At 36.7% G+C, this 17,010-nt stretch overlaps 1 protein-coding gene across 7 annotated transcripts in view; it reads right to left on the minus strand.

Moving 5' to 3' along the window:
- Window positions 1-17,010, minus strand: part of TRRAP (transformation/transcription domain associated protein) — a 98,973-nt gene that overhangs the window by 16,611 nt on the left and 65,352 nt on the right. For 5 of the 7 annotated variants that reach the window (XM_054843172.1, XM_054843174.1, XM_054843171.1 and 2 more), the window contains 9 exons: window positions 16,534-16,725; window positions 11,999-12,227; window positions 11,510-11,775; window positions 10,723-10,823; window positions 7,704-7,905; window positions 6,531-6,695; window positions 4,186-4,276; window positions 2,372-2,571; window positions 1,347-1,608 (listed from right to left, as the gene is read on the minus strand). In XM_054843172.1, the coding sequence (XP_054699147.1) occupies window positions 1,347-1,608; window positions 2,372-2,571; window positions 4,186-4,276; window positions 6,531-6,695; window positions 7,704-7,905; window positions 10,723-10,823; window positions 11,510-11,775; window positions 11,999-12,227; window positions 16,534-16,725 (1,708 nt within the window). The remainder of the gene's footprint in view (window positions 1-1,346; window positions 1,609-2,371; window positions 2,572-4,185; window positions 4,277-6,530; window positions 6,696-7,703; window positions 7,906-10,722; window positions 10,824-11,509; window positions 11,776-11,998; window positions 12,228-16,533; window positions 16,726-17,010) is intronic. The other 2 variants (XM_054843177.1, XM_054843178.1) reach the window with 1 other exon arrangement.

Genomic DNA, 17,010 nt, shown 5'->3' on the forward strand with positions numbered 1-17,010 from the left:
ATAGGTCGTATCTACAACTGAGTTCCCTTTGCAAGATTTCCATCAGTTCACTTATTTTCACAACATTATCAGTAAAATGCTTGAAAAAACACCCCAAGTCTACTTGTCAGACTCTGTAACTGCTCAGTATCTGTGCTGACCTCAAATAATTTTAAGTTAAGGCAACTTTATGTGACTTAGAATTCTAATAAGAGTAACTTTTCAACACAAGATTCACTTCTGCAGAGGAACCAGCTTGATGTGGAAAGGGAGGGTTTTTAAAAACCATTATAAAAGCTAAGATAAGAGTTTTAACTCGTGCCAGAACCATCTAAGTCAGAGTCCCAGTAGGGTAAAGAGAGAAGCAGGTTCAGAAAAAGATGAAAACCCAGGTCTTCACAAAGATACTCTCTTTACAGTTTTGAACAACTACTAAGTTTGAATTCTGTTAAAAAAAAAACCCAAACAACAACTACATTTAACTATTCATTTTCATCTAATCCTACAGTTATCTTTAAGGAAAAGCTGATGTAGTTTAGATTGGACTTATACAAAACTTAAAATCCTGGCAATCCACAACGGTGAGGCCAACCAGTGTCACCTTCTGCGACATAAAGCTGCATGGCTGCAACACCCTTCACCAAATATATCAAACCCACACTCTACCGTACACAAGCTTTTCCTAGAATTTTAATTCAACGTCAGATACTCAACTCCACTGATAAAGAGAAAACAAATGAAGCAAAAAAGCTACTTCCCTAAGTATCTTTTTTATTAGATCTGATTAAAGTTATTGATTCAATTTACCTAACAATGACGTAAATTTGTGTAATTGGATTTCTATAATGTAGTTAGCCAAAACACTAATCTTCCTCATCAGAAATAGGCTGTTTTGAAAGACTTCACACGATATTGTCAGTTTGGAGTTCTGGGGTGAACATTTCATTAAATTCTGGCACAGCCATAAAACAGAGGTCATTATTGTCCCTCATTTATAGCAGGCAGCTCTATGGAAATTGCAAAAATATTATACTGAAGTAATCTAATCTATCTTTAAACACGTATGTAATCCTGACCACAGTTTTAGCTAATAAAAATATAACGATATACTCATTCTCTTTGTTGAGGTTTGTTTTTCAATTGAATTATCTTTATTACTGCACAGAAGACTAGAACAGACAAACTACTTTAGGTCTGTTGAATGACAAAAAAGTGCTGTTTTCTGTATTTTCTCTCAGGAAAATACTGGAAGAAGAATAAAGAAGCAGAATACCTTCACAGTTGAACTATGGTGAGGAAATTTCTCTGGAGATTAAAAGTAACATTTAAAAAAACAAAAAAACACCACTCCAAACCCAAACATTTACCTGTTGTAAATTGTCCTTTTAACTTCTGGAACACGGGATCTTGAGCTGTTGCCTGTGCTCTCCTAGCTAGTGACTCTGAGGCTGCACTCGAAAACATGGTGGACACATTAGAGACATTCTCAAGACCTACTCCAAAAGTGCTGACTAACTTCTTCACAAAATTTAGTGTATGAGGAGTGATTTTGGCATCTGAAACGGCTCCACTTTTCTCAAAGGCAACTGAATAGCACTTCGCCAGGCCCTGCTGCAGTTGTCTAAGGACCTAAGGATTAAAAAAAAAAAAAACACAAACCAAAACCAAAAACAAAAAGACAAAATAGTCAGGAAGATTAGGCCTTCTGATTTAACACCGTTTATATAGGAAACTTATCCTCTCAGAAACATTTATTTAAAACTATTTTTAAAGTGCATCAGAGGGTCAATCAGAATGGCAGCTCTGATTCTTATTAGTACACAACTGACTGAACTGAGCAGTGGAAATGCTGCATCACACCGTAAACCCTGCTCTTTCAACAGCAGCTAAGTTTTAGATTTCGTATTTTGTGATACATTAGAAAATGATGTGATATGAGGAATCCTTCTTCAAACACACACTGTGCTAAGTAGATAGAACAGAATAGCCTGACGCTTTGAGAGGCAAATAATAAGAAAATGGAGTGGCACGTCCATCTGCTCTCTGTTATAATTCAAACTTCAGAAAATAATCACCACCTGTCACAGACCACCAGATCCAAGAGGAAACTGGTATCTGTGAAACTCAGTGTAAGAATATACATTTTCAGTTAGTACAAGCAACAGCTTAAATCCTAGAGGCACTCATCAAGGTAATAAAGTTGGGAAATCTCTGTATTGTTTCCAGAAATAACCAAGCTCCTTTAAACTCCAATCGGAACCATCAGTTCTACAAATACATAAGTTTACAAACAGTTATGTTTTAATGTTTAAAAATAATTCTAGATAAATATTTTGCAGTGAACTTTTCCTTAGACAATACATACATATGAAAGTGTATTAAAGCCAAATACCTCTTCGTGCCAATTCTCTCTGAACCAGACCATCTGATCCACAATGCCTTCCAGAGAAGACAAAAGTGTTGGATGTAATTCTCGCTGCATGTGCATAATTCTGCTGCATCGCCACATTGGTGCCGTGGCTCTGATTGGCCCAGGATCTGAGGCAGAGTGGGACTGACTTCCAACTGAACTTGGCTGCTGTTGCCCAGAATCTGGAAAGTTTAAAAATAAAATTAAAAAAAAAAAAAAAATTACCTTTCATAAACTTGATACATGACCGCATGAAATAAAATAAATTGTTCCAAGAATTTGCTTTAGATTTGCATGAAGTATTAATCATGTATTACCTACTGAATTTCAGAAAATTTGAGAAAATTCAGTTTTAGAAAGAAAATTTGCGTTTTTAGAAAAAAAACTCTGCTCCAAATGCTCTTCAGTGGTGCAGACTTCCCAAAGTTACAACAATACACTCTTCAAAAATGCAAGGAGGCGTAGCCTTAGCTTTTACACTACCAAACCATGCTCTGGAAGTAACTGACATTGATTCATATAGGATCAAATTATATAAATTATGGGGTTTTCCTTCCCTCCCTTTTCAGGGGATCTTTCACACATAACTGACGAATAAACATGCTGGTACCAACAACACACAACTTGTCCTCGAGCGTCTCTTTTAGTACAACTGATCTCTTGCATCACAACTACATCAGACAGTGACTAAGCAGAGTTTTGCTTTATCAGATGACCCCCACTGCTCCACACCATCCACCAACACAGCAGCAGCCGGTGGCAGAACCTACAGGAAGGTATTTTACTGGTTATTACTGAATGTGCATGTGGCAATACCAAGAATTTGGCACAGAAACCCGTGTCGCTGGATACAAATGTACTGAAGTATTGTGGTATGTGGGCATCTCCTCCTCCTCCAAAGGAGCACCCAAAGAAAAATAAGACATTATTTAATTAGTGCCCTTCAAAATTTTATGCAGAAATTTAGTGAACCAATTCCCAAGTGAAAAGGGCAATTAAATAAACAATGCACTTGTAACAAGAATACAGAACAGAGGGAGTGTTCTTCAAGTAGCTCTCCTGGGATTTCCAGGAGATTACATGAGACAAAAGAACAACCACATTCTGTGGAATTGTTTGACATAGCAATTCTAAATAGGATTTGTTCTTGGAAAAAAAGGTGTTGTGCAAGTTGCTTAATGTTCTCCCCGCATCACAAGCATTTGTTCAAAGCCAAAGTTGATTTTACTTTGTGTAAACTTAGATGCTCGTTTTACTTGAAAATTCACCAGTTATTATGGAGATGTTAAAGTATAGATTTTTCAAAGAGAACAGTTTACCTCACTTGAGTTACATGAACTCATCTTTGGTTAAATTATTTTTAAAAGTTTGACTCATTTGAAAAGAAGTTGAATGCTGCATGGTTCATGCCTCCAATCTAAGTTAAACATCTTAGAAAACTATGATGCTCTTTTGTATTTGTAATCCAAGAACTTTCTACCTCTCCACTAATTTTTAAAGATAAAAATCCAGTAAAGAATGATTCTCAAAATTAAGGTGACATGACAATGAAGGAGATGAAACTCTTCTTGGTGAATATTTTATTCAAGAAAATTCAAGACAGCTCAAGCCATCTGTAGATTTAACTTCACAGAAACAAATGAATGCAAGCAAAGTTTATCAAGAATTTTTTTCCTTAGACTCGATAAGTGGGTATGTGTTTTCTAGAGAATCTATTTTCCAGTAAAATCAGGTGAAACTCAAAATAATACCTAAGTTATAAAAAGCCCAAGCAATTTGATCATTATCAAGCTCACCGCTTTTGTAGCGCTCTCGTTGTTCTATCTTCAAGGTCAAATAGAGGGTCCTGATAGGGAAGTAGACAGCTTGGGGATAGACTCTTCCCACCTATTTGGAGAAACACATAGACATATTTCTCAGTTAAGGAAAACTGACTACAGATCAGATCAACGCATACAGATTCTCTTTGTAAACAAGTGCAATTCAGTAATAATCAGCTCCTTGGTTTAAGTAACAGCTTATGGAAAACCAGGAAATTAAAGACTCTTTCAGTAACAGAAACCCAAAAAGGACGAAATGGTAACTCCCTACGCACACTGTTAAGGCATTACCTAAATAGGGCTTCCAGATCATATTGCCTAGTAAACCTGGAAACAGCATAATGCCAGAGTACCAGCTGGGCCAGCTCACAGATCTTACTCGTGTACATAATGGAAGAAAAACAGACATAATGACAGCGGTTAGTCTTTAAATTAGGCCACAATTCCCAGCGAGCCCCATGATACTTGATAAGAAGGCCCATTAGAGAGTAACTTTACTCCACCTAATTGTGGCACTTAATGTAAGAGGATACCAACTTCACCCAAAAATAAAAAAGATTTTATGGCTTCCATAAAAAAAAAAAAGCTGAAGAGGTATTAACATTCAGCATCCCCTTTAAAATCTGTAAATCTTAGTATCTATTAAAGGAAAGAAATGACGTGTCTAAGTACTACCCACAATACAGCACATCTGGAGACATGATTAGAGGCTTCTCCAGCCACAATTTTACTAAATCATGAATTCTTTCTCCATCTAAAAGGGTATGGTAAGTAATAGAAATTTTGCAGTGGCATTTAACTGCTCAGTAACATGAAATTTATGACAGACTACTAACCTAACACATATATGCTTCATGCTGAAACTCACTGAAATCAGTTTTTTCTGTCTGCTGGCAGAAGACAGCTGAGCACACTGATGTTGCAAGACAATACTAAGCCATACGCATCAGAAATTTTGACTTAGCTACTTTGCTTTCTTAAGCTATTTGGGTACCTAGCCTTTTCAAAGTTTCGTTTTAATTTTATGAAGAGAGAGGGAAAGAAACATATGGAGACATATGCACAGACATACTTACCTAGATTTATGTACACAAGTATCAATGCACATGCAAACACACATGGACATACTCTCTCCCTACAAAAATACACATTCTCAGAGCTTTGAAAGATCAAACACAAGGCATAGCATAAAAGGAGCTGGATATCATAGAATCATAGAAGATCCTGAGTTGGAAGGGACCCACATGAATCATCAAGTCCGTATCTCAAAAATCAAGAGTGGAGGGAAGGAAAGCAGAAGAATACTGGAGGAATTCAGCACAACAGCTGTCCTTTGCCAGCGTTCAGGAAACAGCGGAGCACTGCAGACAGAAGTGGCCTGGGGTACAGGCTAACGTGGAGCTTCCTGTCTTCACCCGTACGTTACAGGGCTTCACAATTGTTTTACATTAACCTGAATGAACAAACATCAAAATGCTTCCAGGTTCTAAACAGAGCTGAAGTTAGACCATGAACAGTTAACATCTTCGAAAACATGATGTTGAACTCTGTTCACACTAAGCCATAACAAAACAGTATCTAAAACCACGTTAACAGAAAGAAGTCTCTTATTCTCCTTTAGTCTACAGACATGTTTAAACCAACTTTATATTAAGTTGCAGGTATATGTTCTATTCTTAGATTCTGCTTCACAGCAGACAGCCATAGGCAGTAAAATCTTAAAATCCCAAAGCAAGATTAATCAAAATTCCTGTCTGTCAGTTCAGAGGTACAAATCCAGGAAGTCCATGAAGTTTCTTCATCTAACTCCCTAAACCTTACCCTTATTTGTCTAATACTTTGTCATGCTAAACTGCAAGTGAATATTTACACAGCCCCAGTAAAGATTTCTGACTGTGACAGACAGACCCTTTTGTTTTTAAAATCAAGTCTAATAAAAACCAAAGCACTAATGAAATAGCTTTAGTGACTACAGGGCAAACTAATAATTCTTTATCCCTGCTCCTACGTTACAAGCATTTAACTATATATTTCTAAATGTGTTCTGTAACGTTCACAAAAATGTAATAAATAGAACTCCAGAGGGAAAGCTATAACGCCTCATGCACGTATGGCATAGAATTTCACTGGATTTAATCTCATTAAGTAACCCTTTGAAATTTAAAATATTCTGCTTATAGCATTTTTTAAATCATCAACAGTTGCCAGCAACAGTATTTTTTAAAGTCTGGCATTTTCTTAATTTGGTCTGAAAAATATTTGTATCTCATCTTGAAAACAAAGATTACAGACCATAAAGACTTAGTGAGTCTCTTCTGTACCTGACTAATGAGGTTCAGGAGGAGTTTGCCCTCTGAGCCAACGAGGCACGTCAACAGCTGTGGAATCCAGGCCAACCACTGAATGGGTGGGACACCGATACAGTACTTGTCTACTGCATCTGCTAACGTGTTCTTATCATCATCGAAACTCAGTAGCCAAAGAACCTAAAAGAGAATTTCAAGAGGTCATCTCAGGGCTTGAATTCAAGACATGTCAATCACTATGATGCACAAAACCCCACAGATATTTTATTAATATGATAGTGGAGTCCTTGTAAGTGTTAAAGTTGCCTCAGACACAAGAACTTACATTCATTCTGTCTGGCCAATGTCATTTTTTCCCCTTAGAAATAATATTTAAAGGATGTAAAAAATAAATCTAAGTGTACTACTTGCTGTGAAACAAGACAGAAAAAAAACCCCAAACAATGAACATGACTGTACTCCACAAATTCCTTGAGTTTTTGGTTGGGGGGAGTGTGGAAAATGAGGCATGTTTATAGAACCTAAAATATGCTATTCAGATAAATTAACTGTGATGCAAGAACTTGAGTATTTCTTTGGGTGTTTTTAATTATTTTAACTGTCCACCCCTAATGATACTTTTTCTACAATTTAATTTAAATGCAAATATATTAAGCACTGACTAAAAATCACTAACAGATATGCAACCCGATAGGGAGAATAATAAACTTCGTAGTGCTATGGAGGCCACTTTTAATAGAAACAAAATAATATTTTCTGTGTTTGTTTCACGTTCAAAATAGATTGTCTTTCACGGTCTGCTATCATTTTTTAAATTTTCTTCATGACAGAGATTAAATATCCGCAAACTGAGAAATACATAATACAAAGAGCTTTGGCTGAAATTCTGTTGAATTAGAGTAAAAATTTACAGAAAAGGCCTATTTAGAATAAAATGCAATACTGAGGTAAAAGGTAAGATGAATTATCAATAGTGATGATAAACAGACATGAAATTAGGTTACTTTTTAAAGTACATGAGTTACATGCAGTGACCCAACACAACCAGATGCAGACTGTCTGCCTAAATGAAAGCTTTCCATCATTAATTGATATTTCTCCAGTTGCACAAATTTGGGCATTGAACATTATCCCAGCCTTTTCTGAAGTGGTAACGCTCCAATTCTTTTTTAAACATCTAGATCTTACCTTTGCTAAGTATTTTCTTGACTTGCTCTCATTCTGATGACGACACGCATGCAGGTAGCAAGTAATAGCAGACACACCCAGGTGAAGCTGACGTTCTTTCACAAAGATATTCTCCAGGTAATCCCCCCACATTGCCCATGCTTTCACTAGCACATCATGCATTTGCACAGCTGCAGAAAAAGCTTTATTTGCTTCTTCAGACCTGCATTGTCACAAGAAAGAGTATTAGTTTTATACTTACAAAAAGTTACTAAATTATGTACCAGCCAGATTGCCGATAGGGTACTCAATTACTTTCTTAATACTCAATGCTATTTTTTCATCAAGTTCTTTCGTAAGTTCTTATGACTGTTTTGTCTTAGCTTTCCTTAAAGTTCAGCACCTGGGAAAGTAAATGCTTCATAATGGCAACAATTATGTAAATGTCTAAGATCTCTGGATACTCCCTGGAAAAAAAACCTAAAAAACTTTCAGTGCACTGCAATTGCAACCCAAGCAATAGAGTATGATACTGTGAGACAGAAGAACAAATGGTAACACAAGAAAAGCAAAAGCAAATGCATTAAAAAGTGCTTCTCTGCTGAGCAAAAAAAGGAGTAAGAAAAAGCAACGTTGGGAAGATGTTATACTAACTATCTTTTGGAGGACTAGGTCTTACCTACCTGTTCTCCCACCAAAGTTATGAAAAAATTTACCATCCATATTATCTGGAAAAAGTTCCTCATCCCCGCAGCTTTAAAAGTTTATTTTTCAACAGGAAAGGTGAAGGAATATGAAGATTAATCACACAGTTCTTGGTAATCAAAAGATTAGTTGTTTGATACTTTGGAAGTCTTCCCTAGATTTCCTCAAGTGTTCCTAGTTCAAGCTTTAGCATGATTCATTCATTCATTCATATATATATATCTCTCTCTCTCTCAATACAGATATATATACACACACACACACACACAGAGCCCTTGAATCTGTGTAACTTTTCGGGCTTAAAAACAAAGGATGAGAAAACTCACATACACCTTACTGAAATGAAGAAACTTTTAAAGCATTCCAAGATTCTTTATTAATAGAAAGTACTTCACTTCTCCCTTATAGAATAAGCATTGAAATAAACCATACGAAAGAAACGTAACACTTGACTAATTTTTTTAAATTAACTGTATTTTTATATAAAAATATTAGTTTGGTGGATTATAGTCATAAATTAAAATGATCAGCTATTGAGGCAAAACTATAAAAAGGAAAACAAATTTGTCTGTCAAAGTACATATTAGTTTCTATGTTACCTGAATATGTTACTTGCTTTCAGAGGCTTTCTGCACCTTAGATCGAGGTTTTGAAGTGAGCTACCACAGCAGCAGCCTGATAGATGACTTTGTATGGCTACTTCCCCTTTATAAAAAAGGGGACTTTTCACTCGGTTTTCTTTTCTCCTTCTCTACAATCCATCATTCTTGACACCAGAGATGACTTTTTTAAAATGGTTTCTATCACCTTGCTCAGCAAATGGGCAGCACAGGGAGATGCAAGCAGAGGTGACCTTTAACTTCCAGTTCAGTTGACACACAGGTAACCAGTAGTCACCCAGGTTCAACACCACCATTGTTCTTAACTGTGACATTCCTACGCTCCTGACCTCAACTGCGGTGCGAAAACACGCCTGTATGGTTTGGGTAAGATTATGAAACTGTAAGTACATCAGAGTCATGTTTTAAAGCAGAAACCTTTATCCATTCCACCTTGAAAGAACACATAGAGAGAGTTTTGCTGCCTTTATCTGCATGAATTAAAAAAAAAATTTAAAAAAGCAGGGGGAGGTACACTTTCTTCTCTTTACACCTCAACTGAAACTAAGCTCGCTTATGGCCATAAAAAAAGCCCACTGCACTTTCCATCAAAGTAATTACATTCTGCCTATTTAAAATTCTCTCTTGTATCCACAGAAGATGATATTCATCATGTCCTGACTTAAATTGCTGTGAGGTTGCAGCGTACAGCTTAAGACCTGATGGATTTCATTCCGTAAGTGTCCACAATATAGTGGTAAAGGAATTATTCTACCCCTATGTAACATGTAGCAATACTGCCATAAAATACCGTACATACTAAAAGCTGCTGAAATCTGAAGGAGTTTTTTGGCATCACTGAACAAAATTTGACTGCTAAGATTCTTTTTTTACTGAATTCAAGAGATCTTCCTCAAAATAGTAAGATGTCTGTCAGCATAAAGCAAAAATATTACAAAAGTAGTTGTGTGAAAGCAAGGCTTGCACCTAGGTGTTTAATTGCTGCAATGCAAGATGTCTCCGACGCACACCACATTAGTCTTTTCAATTCAATTATCTGAAGTGAGTGTTGCATTTCCATAGCGTATGACACACAGATTTGTCTAAGCGCTCTGAACTATACCACCACACATTTCCCTATGCCATGACCAGTTGCCGCTATTACTGGGACACATACAAGGAACAACGAAACAGAAATGAGAGAAACAAAGAGGTGGGTTAATTTTGTTTAAGTAGCTGTAAACTTAGAGACTGAACTTTTTCCCCCCCCTTGGTTTTAAATGTGATATTGACATTAAGAATGTAATTAAAGAAATCTCCTTTTGCCAACTACACCAAGATGTCAGTTAGACATCAGTTTGTCTAAGTAGGTACTCGCAGAACCAGGAGGGGGGGAAATGGGGAAAAAGTATCTTAAGCTGCAAAGCTTTGGACAAATCTATTCTCTCTGCCTCTTCCCATCTCAGCCCTTGAAATATAAAACTGTTTTAGAAAGAACTGGTGCAATGTTTGTTTAACTAGTGCCTTCCTACAGTGCTTAGAAATATGACCAACCATTACATCTTCAAACTGCAAAGGAACTCTCACATATACTTTTACTTTCTTATACAGTTGTGACAAATTTCAGGCTGCTATAAACATACAGAACAACTTTCCTGCTCAAATACTGTGCTGAAATACTTCAGCTGCATTTTGCTCAGATGTGTGCTAGTGCCTCTTCCAGCCAACACACTTACTTGTTAATCTGTGCCAAGAACATTCCCTTCAATGCATAAAACTCAGCAGTCATCTCCTTGGTGAAGTACTTCAGATTGGTTGATTCAATAACTTCAAGACCCTGTCAAATAAGCCTTAGTGAGAAAAGCCTTCTAAAACGGTAGGTTTTATTAAAATGAAAGTGCCACCAAAAAAACCAGCCAAAATATTCTCTTGAAATTTACATAGTATGAGTTTCTAGTATTTAACTTTCATCTTAAAAAATCTGAACTGACAATAATTTTAAGTTTCCACTGGCCTATATAAAACTATTAGATACTATAGACAACATTCATCAGGTGATGGGTTATCTTTACGACCTTGTTTTTTATGTAATATTATTATTTATATTAGATTAGATTATTATTATAAAGTCCCAGTTTGCTGACCACATAATGTCAGTCGGTTTTACCTACAATCACATTTTCTTTTAACACATACGATTTCACTTTAGTATGCCAGCATCCATCACTTGTGAGCCAGACACTCAAAACTGACTTAGAGCTTCAGTTAGTCTTGCAATAGCGTTGTTTCTTCCTATTGCAAACAATATAATTTTCAAAGTCCCTTCCATTTTTCTGTCTTTAAGATTTCAAAAAAAACCTTATTTCCACTTTACTTTTTACTCGGCTAACATATGGTATAACGTGGCCAACAAAATTCAGACCCTGTTCTGTATACAGGCAGTTGATTTAAATCAACATATCTGATGGCCCTTGTAACCCTCCAAGTTCAACAACAACAACTTCGGAGATAAAGCTGCCCTACCTGCATACATTCATTTTTGCCCATGACTCCAGCCAGCTGAAGATAACATTTAACTTGCTGGCGAATCTTCTGAAAGCAGTCCACAATGGGCACGGTTGGAATTGTATGAATGCGACTCAGTATGTCCAGAGCTACGTTGACCAGCCCTTGTTTTCGAGCTATCTTTCCATATTGGATAATTGCTGATGCAGAAGCATGAACTCCCAACATAGCGTTATTGGAACTAGGATCATGCTGAGAACTATTTTCATAAGCAGTTACAATGGCTAGAAATAAAACATGAAATGTTTGTCATTATAAGTGAAATTACATATACAGCAATATCTTAAACAGCAATACGTATGAAATGATGACTTAAGATAATGAAACACAAATGGAAACTGAATAAAAACAAACATTTGTCAAAATCAACAACATTCCCATAGATTTAAATACAAAAAAAAATACAAAAAGAACTTATTTCAAACTATGTGTTGTCTGGAAAATTACATGATGAATGCATGCTGGACCAGGCAGTTTTACCCTGGTAATGATGTTGCCTCCACATGAAAATGCTGCTCCAGTGGGATAAATCATCTGACACAATAGGTAACCTGTTCCTCCACGTCTTCACAACAGTCTTCATATCATGTAAGCTGTTGTTCCTCCCCAGATTGGTTGGTTGCAATCCTGCATTTATTTGGGCTGCTTCTTGAAGTTCAATTATTTGCTGTGCTGCCTAGAAAACATTAAACAATATAAATATCATAAATGATAGCGCAATAAGCTGGCCGATTTCATTGTTAGAAAAAGGTCTCTATGAATGATGCCACCTTTAAGTGATCAGGTAAAGATGAATCTATTTTTGCTGGTTTAGGGACCTGTCTATTAGCTGCGTAAATGACCTTTAATCAATCTAATCAGTAACAAAATAGAAAAAAAAAATATAATCCATGAGATCGATTCAACACTTTAGTCACTGACTGCAGTGTTGAATTCATCCACTAAATCACCAGCACAGAATTTATACTTTTATGAATTAAACCCCACAACTTTTAACAGAACTTACTAGTATAAATTCCCTGGTCATGATCTGCTTCTTGATAGAAATTTGAATGTACAGAAATACTATCTACGTGCTCCTGAAGGTGGTACTTTAACATATTCTGCAAAGACCTTAGCTTTGAGAAGTTACTTAAGTGAAGAATGGTTTTTTCACTGACATCTCCTACCCTCAGATTAATGAGAGGAACAAACAGAAAATGGCAGTAGTCTCAAACCTACTAAAGGCAGCAGACATTTTCTTAAAACTTCAACAACCTGAAGAAAAGGCCCACAAACTTTAATGGAATTTAATTACCTGTAGTACAATAAAACCAATGTAGTATTCTCTAAGCTACCGCTTGGCAGATAACAGTTGTATTCATTGTTAATCAACCAAATAAGATAACTATTTAAAAAAAAAAAAAGGCAGTCCAAATTTAGAGTGAAATCTCTTGAAACAAAATAAATTAAACAAAGTAATATTTTCCTACAATCATCTCAGTATCAGCTCTCACAATAGCTTAACCTTCATCCTACACCCATTCATCACATAAATTTAATTTTCTCACAGGTATTTAATCACATACTATCTGATATTAAAAAAAAAAAAGTAATTACTGCAGTGCAAATTCATGGCTGCATTTGTACCTCTGTCCGTCAGTGACTAATTTATCATTTCTTCATGAGGGATATATACATGTTAGATTATTTTAAAAGCTTGTTTTAATTGATATCTGAAAGCATTTAAATACTTTATTTAGCAATACTAATTCTTTCATGCTGCAGATATTGCCATTCTTAGGGGAGGAAAAGCTTGAAATACCAGTGAAAGCTTACCAGGAAGAAATTAATTTCATCAAGAAGCCTTCTAGTGGTCTTGTATCAGCTCAAACAAATGAAACATTGGATCTATTTACCTGACAACTTCCTCTCAATGGAGAGAACTTCCATATTCATTCACTTTATCTGATGCATCAACTTATATTATAAAAATTCGAAGGTATGGGCTGCTGTGTAAGCTCTACCCACAAGTACAGTCATTTTAGTAGAGGTACCTTAGATCATGCAGGTTTAGTTACTTATGAATCACACCGGGTATGATACACAGGGTGAAACTACTCGTCTTAAACAGAATTGCAGAAGCCACTACATCAAACAGAATTCGGAAAGCCAGCTCCTCTGCATTTGTACAAGTGCGGTTCATTCCTAGTTCTCTGAGCAATAGTTCATCAAGAAACGCATCCCCGTTACGCCATTTCCAGTTGTGTTGCACTGAGATATTCCAGAATTTCTCTCCTGGACATCAAAGGTTCTCTCCACAGTAACAAGAGCTAATCTTTGCCAGGTACACGTTTATCAGGACACCTAACCAGGGAGCTAGTCAGCCTAACTGACAAACGAACGGCATGTTTCATCCAGATCACATTCTGCGTGACAAACTGCACTCAGTCCTGCCCAGCACCACTTCTGCGCTCTGGCTGTAGTCGTACAATACAATTCAGAGGACACGAGGTTCATTCTCAAGAAGCTTCCGGAAGCATCTCAAGGCCAAATCCCATTTTTTAAAGATGAGTTTAGGCACCTAGTTCCATTCGATTATACTTGGCAATAACATCTACTGTCAAAAATTCTTCTCTTCTCTGGAGATCTGAAAAAAATGGTTCTTACATTTCATTACAGGTTCTTACAAGCTCTTCCTGACAGGACAAGAAACAAGTGCTTTTCCCTAATTTTCTAAGGGGACTGTTTGCAAGGAACATCTATGCCACAGAGAAAGACTAAAAGCACCAGATAAAAGCATCTTGTCTTGAAATTGAATTATCAATGTTGTGTGAACAAAATAAAAGATTTCTCACAGCAAAAATAAAGATGAACCTGGTGTACAGCATCTTAAAACCAGTTTACATTTAAATACATGCTGGAAAACAGTACATTCTTTGCCTTGCAATATTTAATGATTTGAGGGCTAAAATATGGCACACTTAAATAAGCACTAAGAACCTGTTTAGCAAGGGTGAAAGAAAAGTAATCTTTTCCTTATTCCAAGCATGCTCCTTCACAGAAACAGAAAATAGCGTGCCCCCTTTTGAGAGCAAAATGCTTTTATGATTCAGAAGCAGACAATGAGCTCTACCTTCTCCTACAAATGGATGACAGAGTTAAGAAAAAAGTAACTAAGTAGAAAAACGGCACAAAAAATGTTAGCTTTGCCCATCCTCTGTGTCTGTACTGGGGTATCCAACTGGAAAGTTACTCATCCTTTATAAGTCAAGGATTCACGCATGGACGCGAGAGTTTATTTGAACATCAGAGCTGTTAAATCATGTGCAATATACTGCAGTAATTTTACCAGACAGTACGAAATTCAAGTTAAAAATTTCTTCCCCTGTTTTAAAAGATCTTGACACACAATTAAGCTACTTAAGATTAGATAATACTCAACTTTTGGCAGGCTTTTTTTAATTTGTTTTCAGGGGAGGTGTTGGGGGTTTTGTTTGTTTTTAAGGTTCTTGTAACCCCAAATCCCATAGCTGTCCCTCATTTCATTCTGGACAGGACAGCTCACTGCTTCACTGCCAGAATTCTGCCCCTACTTCAGGAGTAAGCTTCTGTCAAAACTTTACGCTTGCTTTGTCCATTTTTGTCCAGAAAGCATACAGATCTCTTTCAGATCACAAACTCGTAAGGCCACAGGGCTTCATCCCCATCTGATCCAAGCAGGCCATTCCTTCTCAGTTCAGCAAAGGCCCCTGACAGAGGTTATCACCGACTCACATCTTCCAGCTGATCTACTCACATGAGTGGTCCACAACAGACTGGAATTAAATTAACCAATTAGTTGGAAGCAGTAACCTCTTCAATCAGCAGAGCTAAATTTGGACAATACGGACCCACACGCAGACAAGGAGCATTACTGAAACATGGCCTTCCACTCAGACCAACGAAATTTTCTTTCCTGGCATCAGATTAGAGGAGGGGAGCAGAGATCACTCTTCACCAACCCATATCTCTCAGTCTGTGAAGCAATGTGTTTCAACACAGGAATTCTTTTTACAACATTACTACAAGACGTTAATGCAGTGTTGAACAGAACCTGCCAAATGAGCCGGCTGGACAACTAATAAAGCTGAAGATCATGCCTGAAGCTTTGAGGCACACACATTAGTTTAATAAAACCCACTCTCCTTTGCAGCAGAACCTATATACAATTAACCCCCTGTCCAATGAGAAATATCAGACACTTAAAGACTAGATTCCTTCCTACTTCCTTCCCAATGCAAATCAGAACATTTAGCAATATAATGTAGAAATGACAAGGAAAAGGTAAGGCTCACACTGACCAGTACCTACAGTATTTTTCCTAAAGGTAGTAGTGCTCACCTGAAAAGTCCTTCACTAACAACAAACTTTTACAGTTTTTGGTTCTTTGACCTTAATTCTTAAGCCACGGGGATGAAACACCAGCATTTCTAAAGACACTTTTCCCTTACAGAGCTAACTGTTAATGCTCTGATTTAAAAAAAAAAAAATATTAAAACAAAAAAAAATAGGAGTACATTAGAGTTGACAAGATTCAATACCTCATTTAACATGTTTAACTGAAAAGCACACTTAGGAGGATATTTCAACATTTCTGCAAATAACATAATGCAATAATACACCCACCCAGAACTGACCTCACTTCAAAACCCACCCAATGTTCAAGATCTCCAAATACTGTGGTGCATTATGCATTAGCCCACAAAAATAGGTGAGCCATCTGATCGATTTTTAAAGTTACCTCTCTGTATGCTGCAAACAGAATGGATTCAGGTAAGCTATAAAAACTTTTAAAAGGAATCCGAATCAAAACGCACATTCTGCAACTTTAACAACAAAAAAATACCATTATGAAAAACCAATCAGTACTATACAGTAAAATATTTTATGCTCATAGTTACTAAAAGTTCTGAAAGCTGCTACAAGAAAATAACAGGCAATAAAAAACCTTTCATTCGTACCTGAAGAAGGGGAGTATGAACATGCGAGACTACGTGAGGAAGCCTTCGCCATTCCCGAATAGCTAAACTACTCGCCATCTCCACCAGACGCTCAATGAAGTTAAGCTGTTGCTCTTCCGGATGGCAGATTGCCAAGTACCCCCTGTACATGTTCACTTTCCATGCCATCTCTTTTGGACAACTCAACTCCACCTGGTAACGAAATGGAAAGAAGTCTAGTAAAAGATCATTCATACTCAAATGCAGACTTTTAAAATTATTTTTTTAAAAGCCTTCTTAAGCAAACACTCAGTGGTGTTTTTTTATAAGAATTAGCTCATTTTCTAAAAATATCAGACTAAAACACTAAAATTTTTGTCATTAGAGGAGTCTCAGCTCTCTTAAGGCTATTGGCAAGGGCAGGCTAGCAAATAAATTGCAAATTCAGCACAAGAGCAGAGCCTGCCCACAACCTGCCGTTAGGGTATTTTCACACTG

The sequence above is a fragment of the Grus americana genome, chromosome 15, assembly GCF_028858705.1.
Source record: "Grus americana isolate bGruAme1 chromosome 15, bGruAme1.mat, whole genome shotgun sequence".
Taxonomy (NCBI): domain Eukaryota; kingdom Metazoa; phylum Chordata; class Aves; order Gruiformes; family Gruidae; genus Grus; species Grus americana.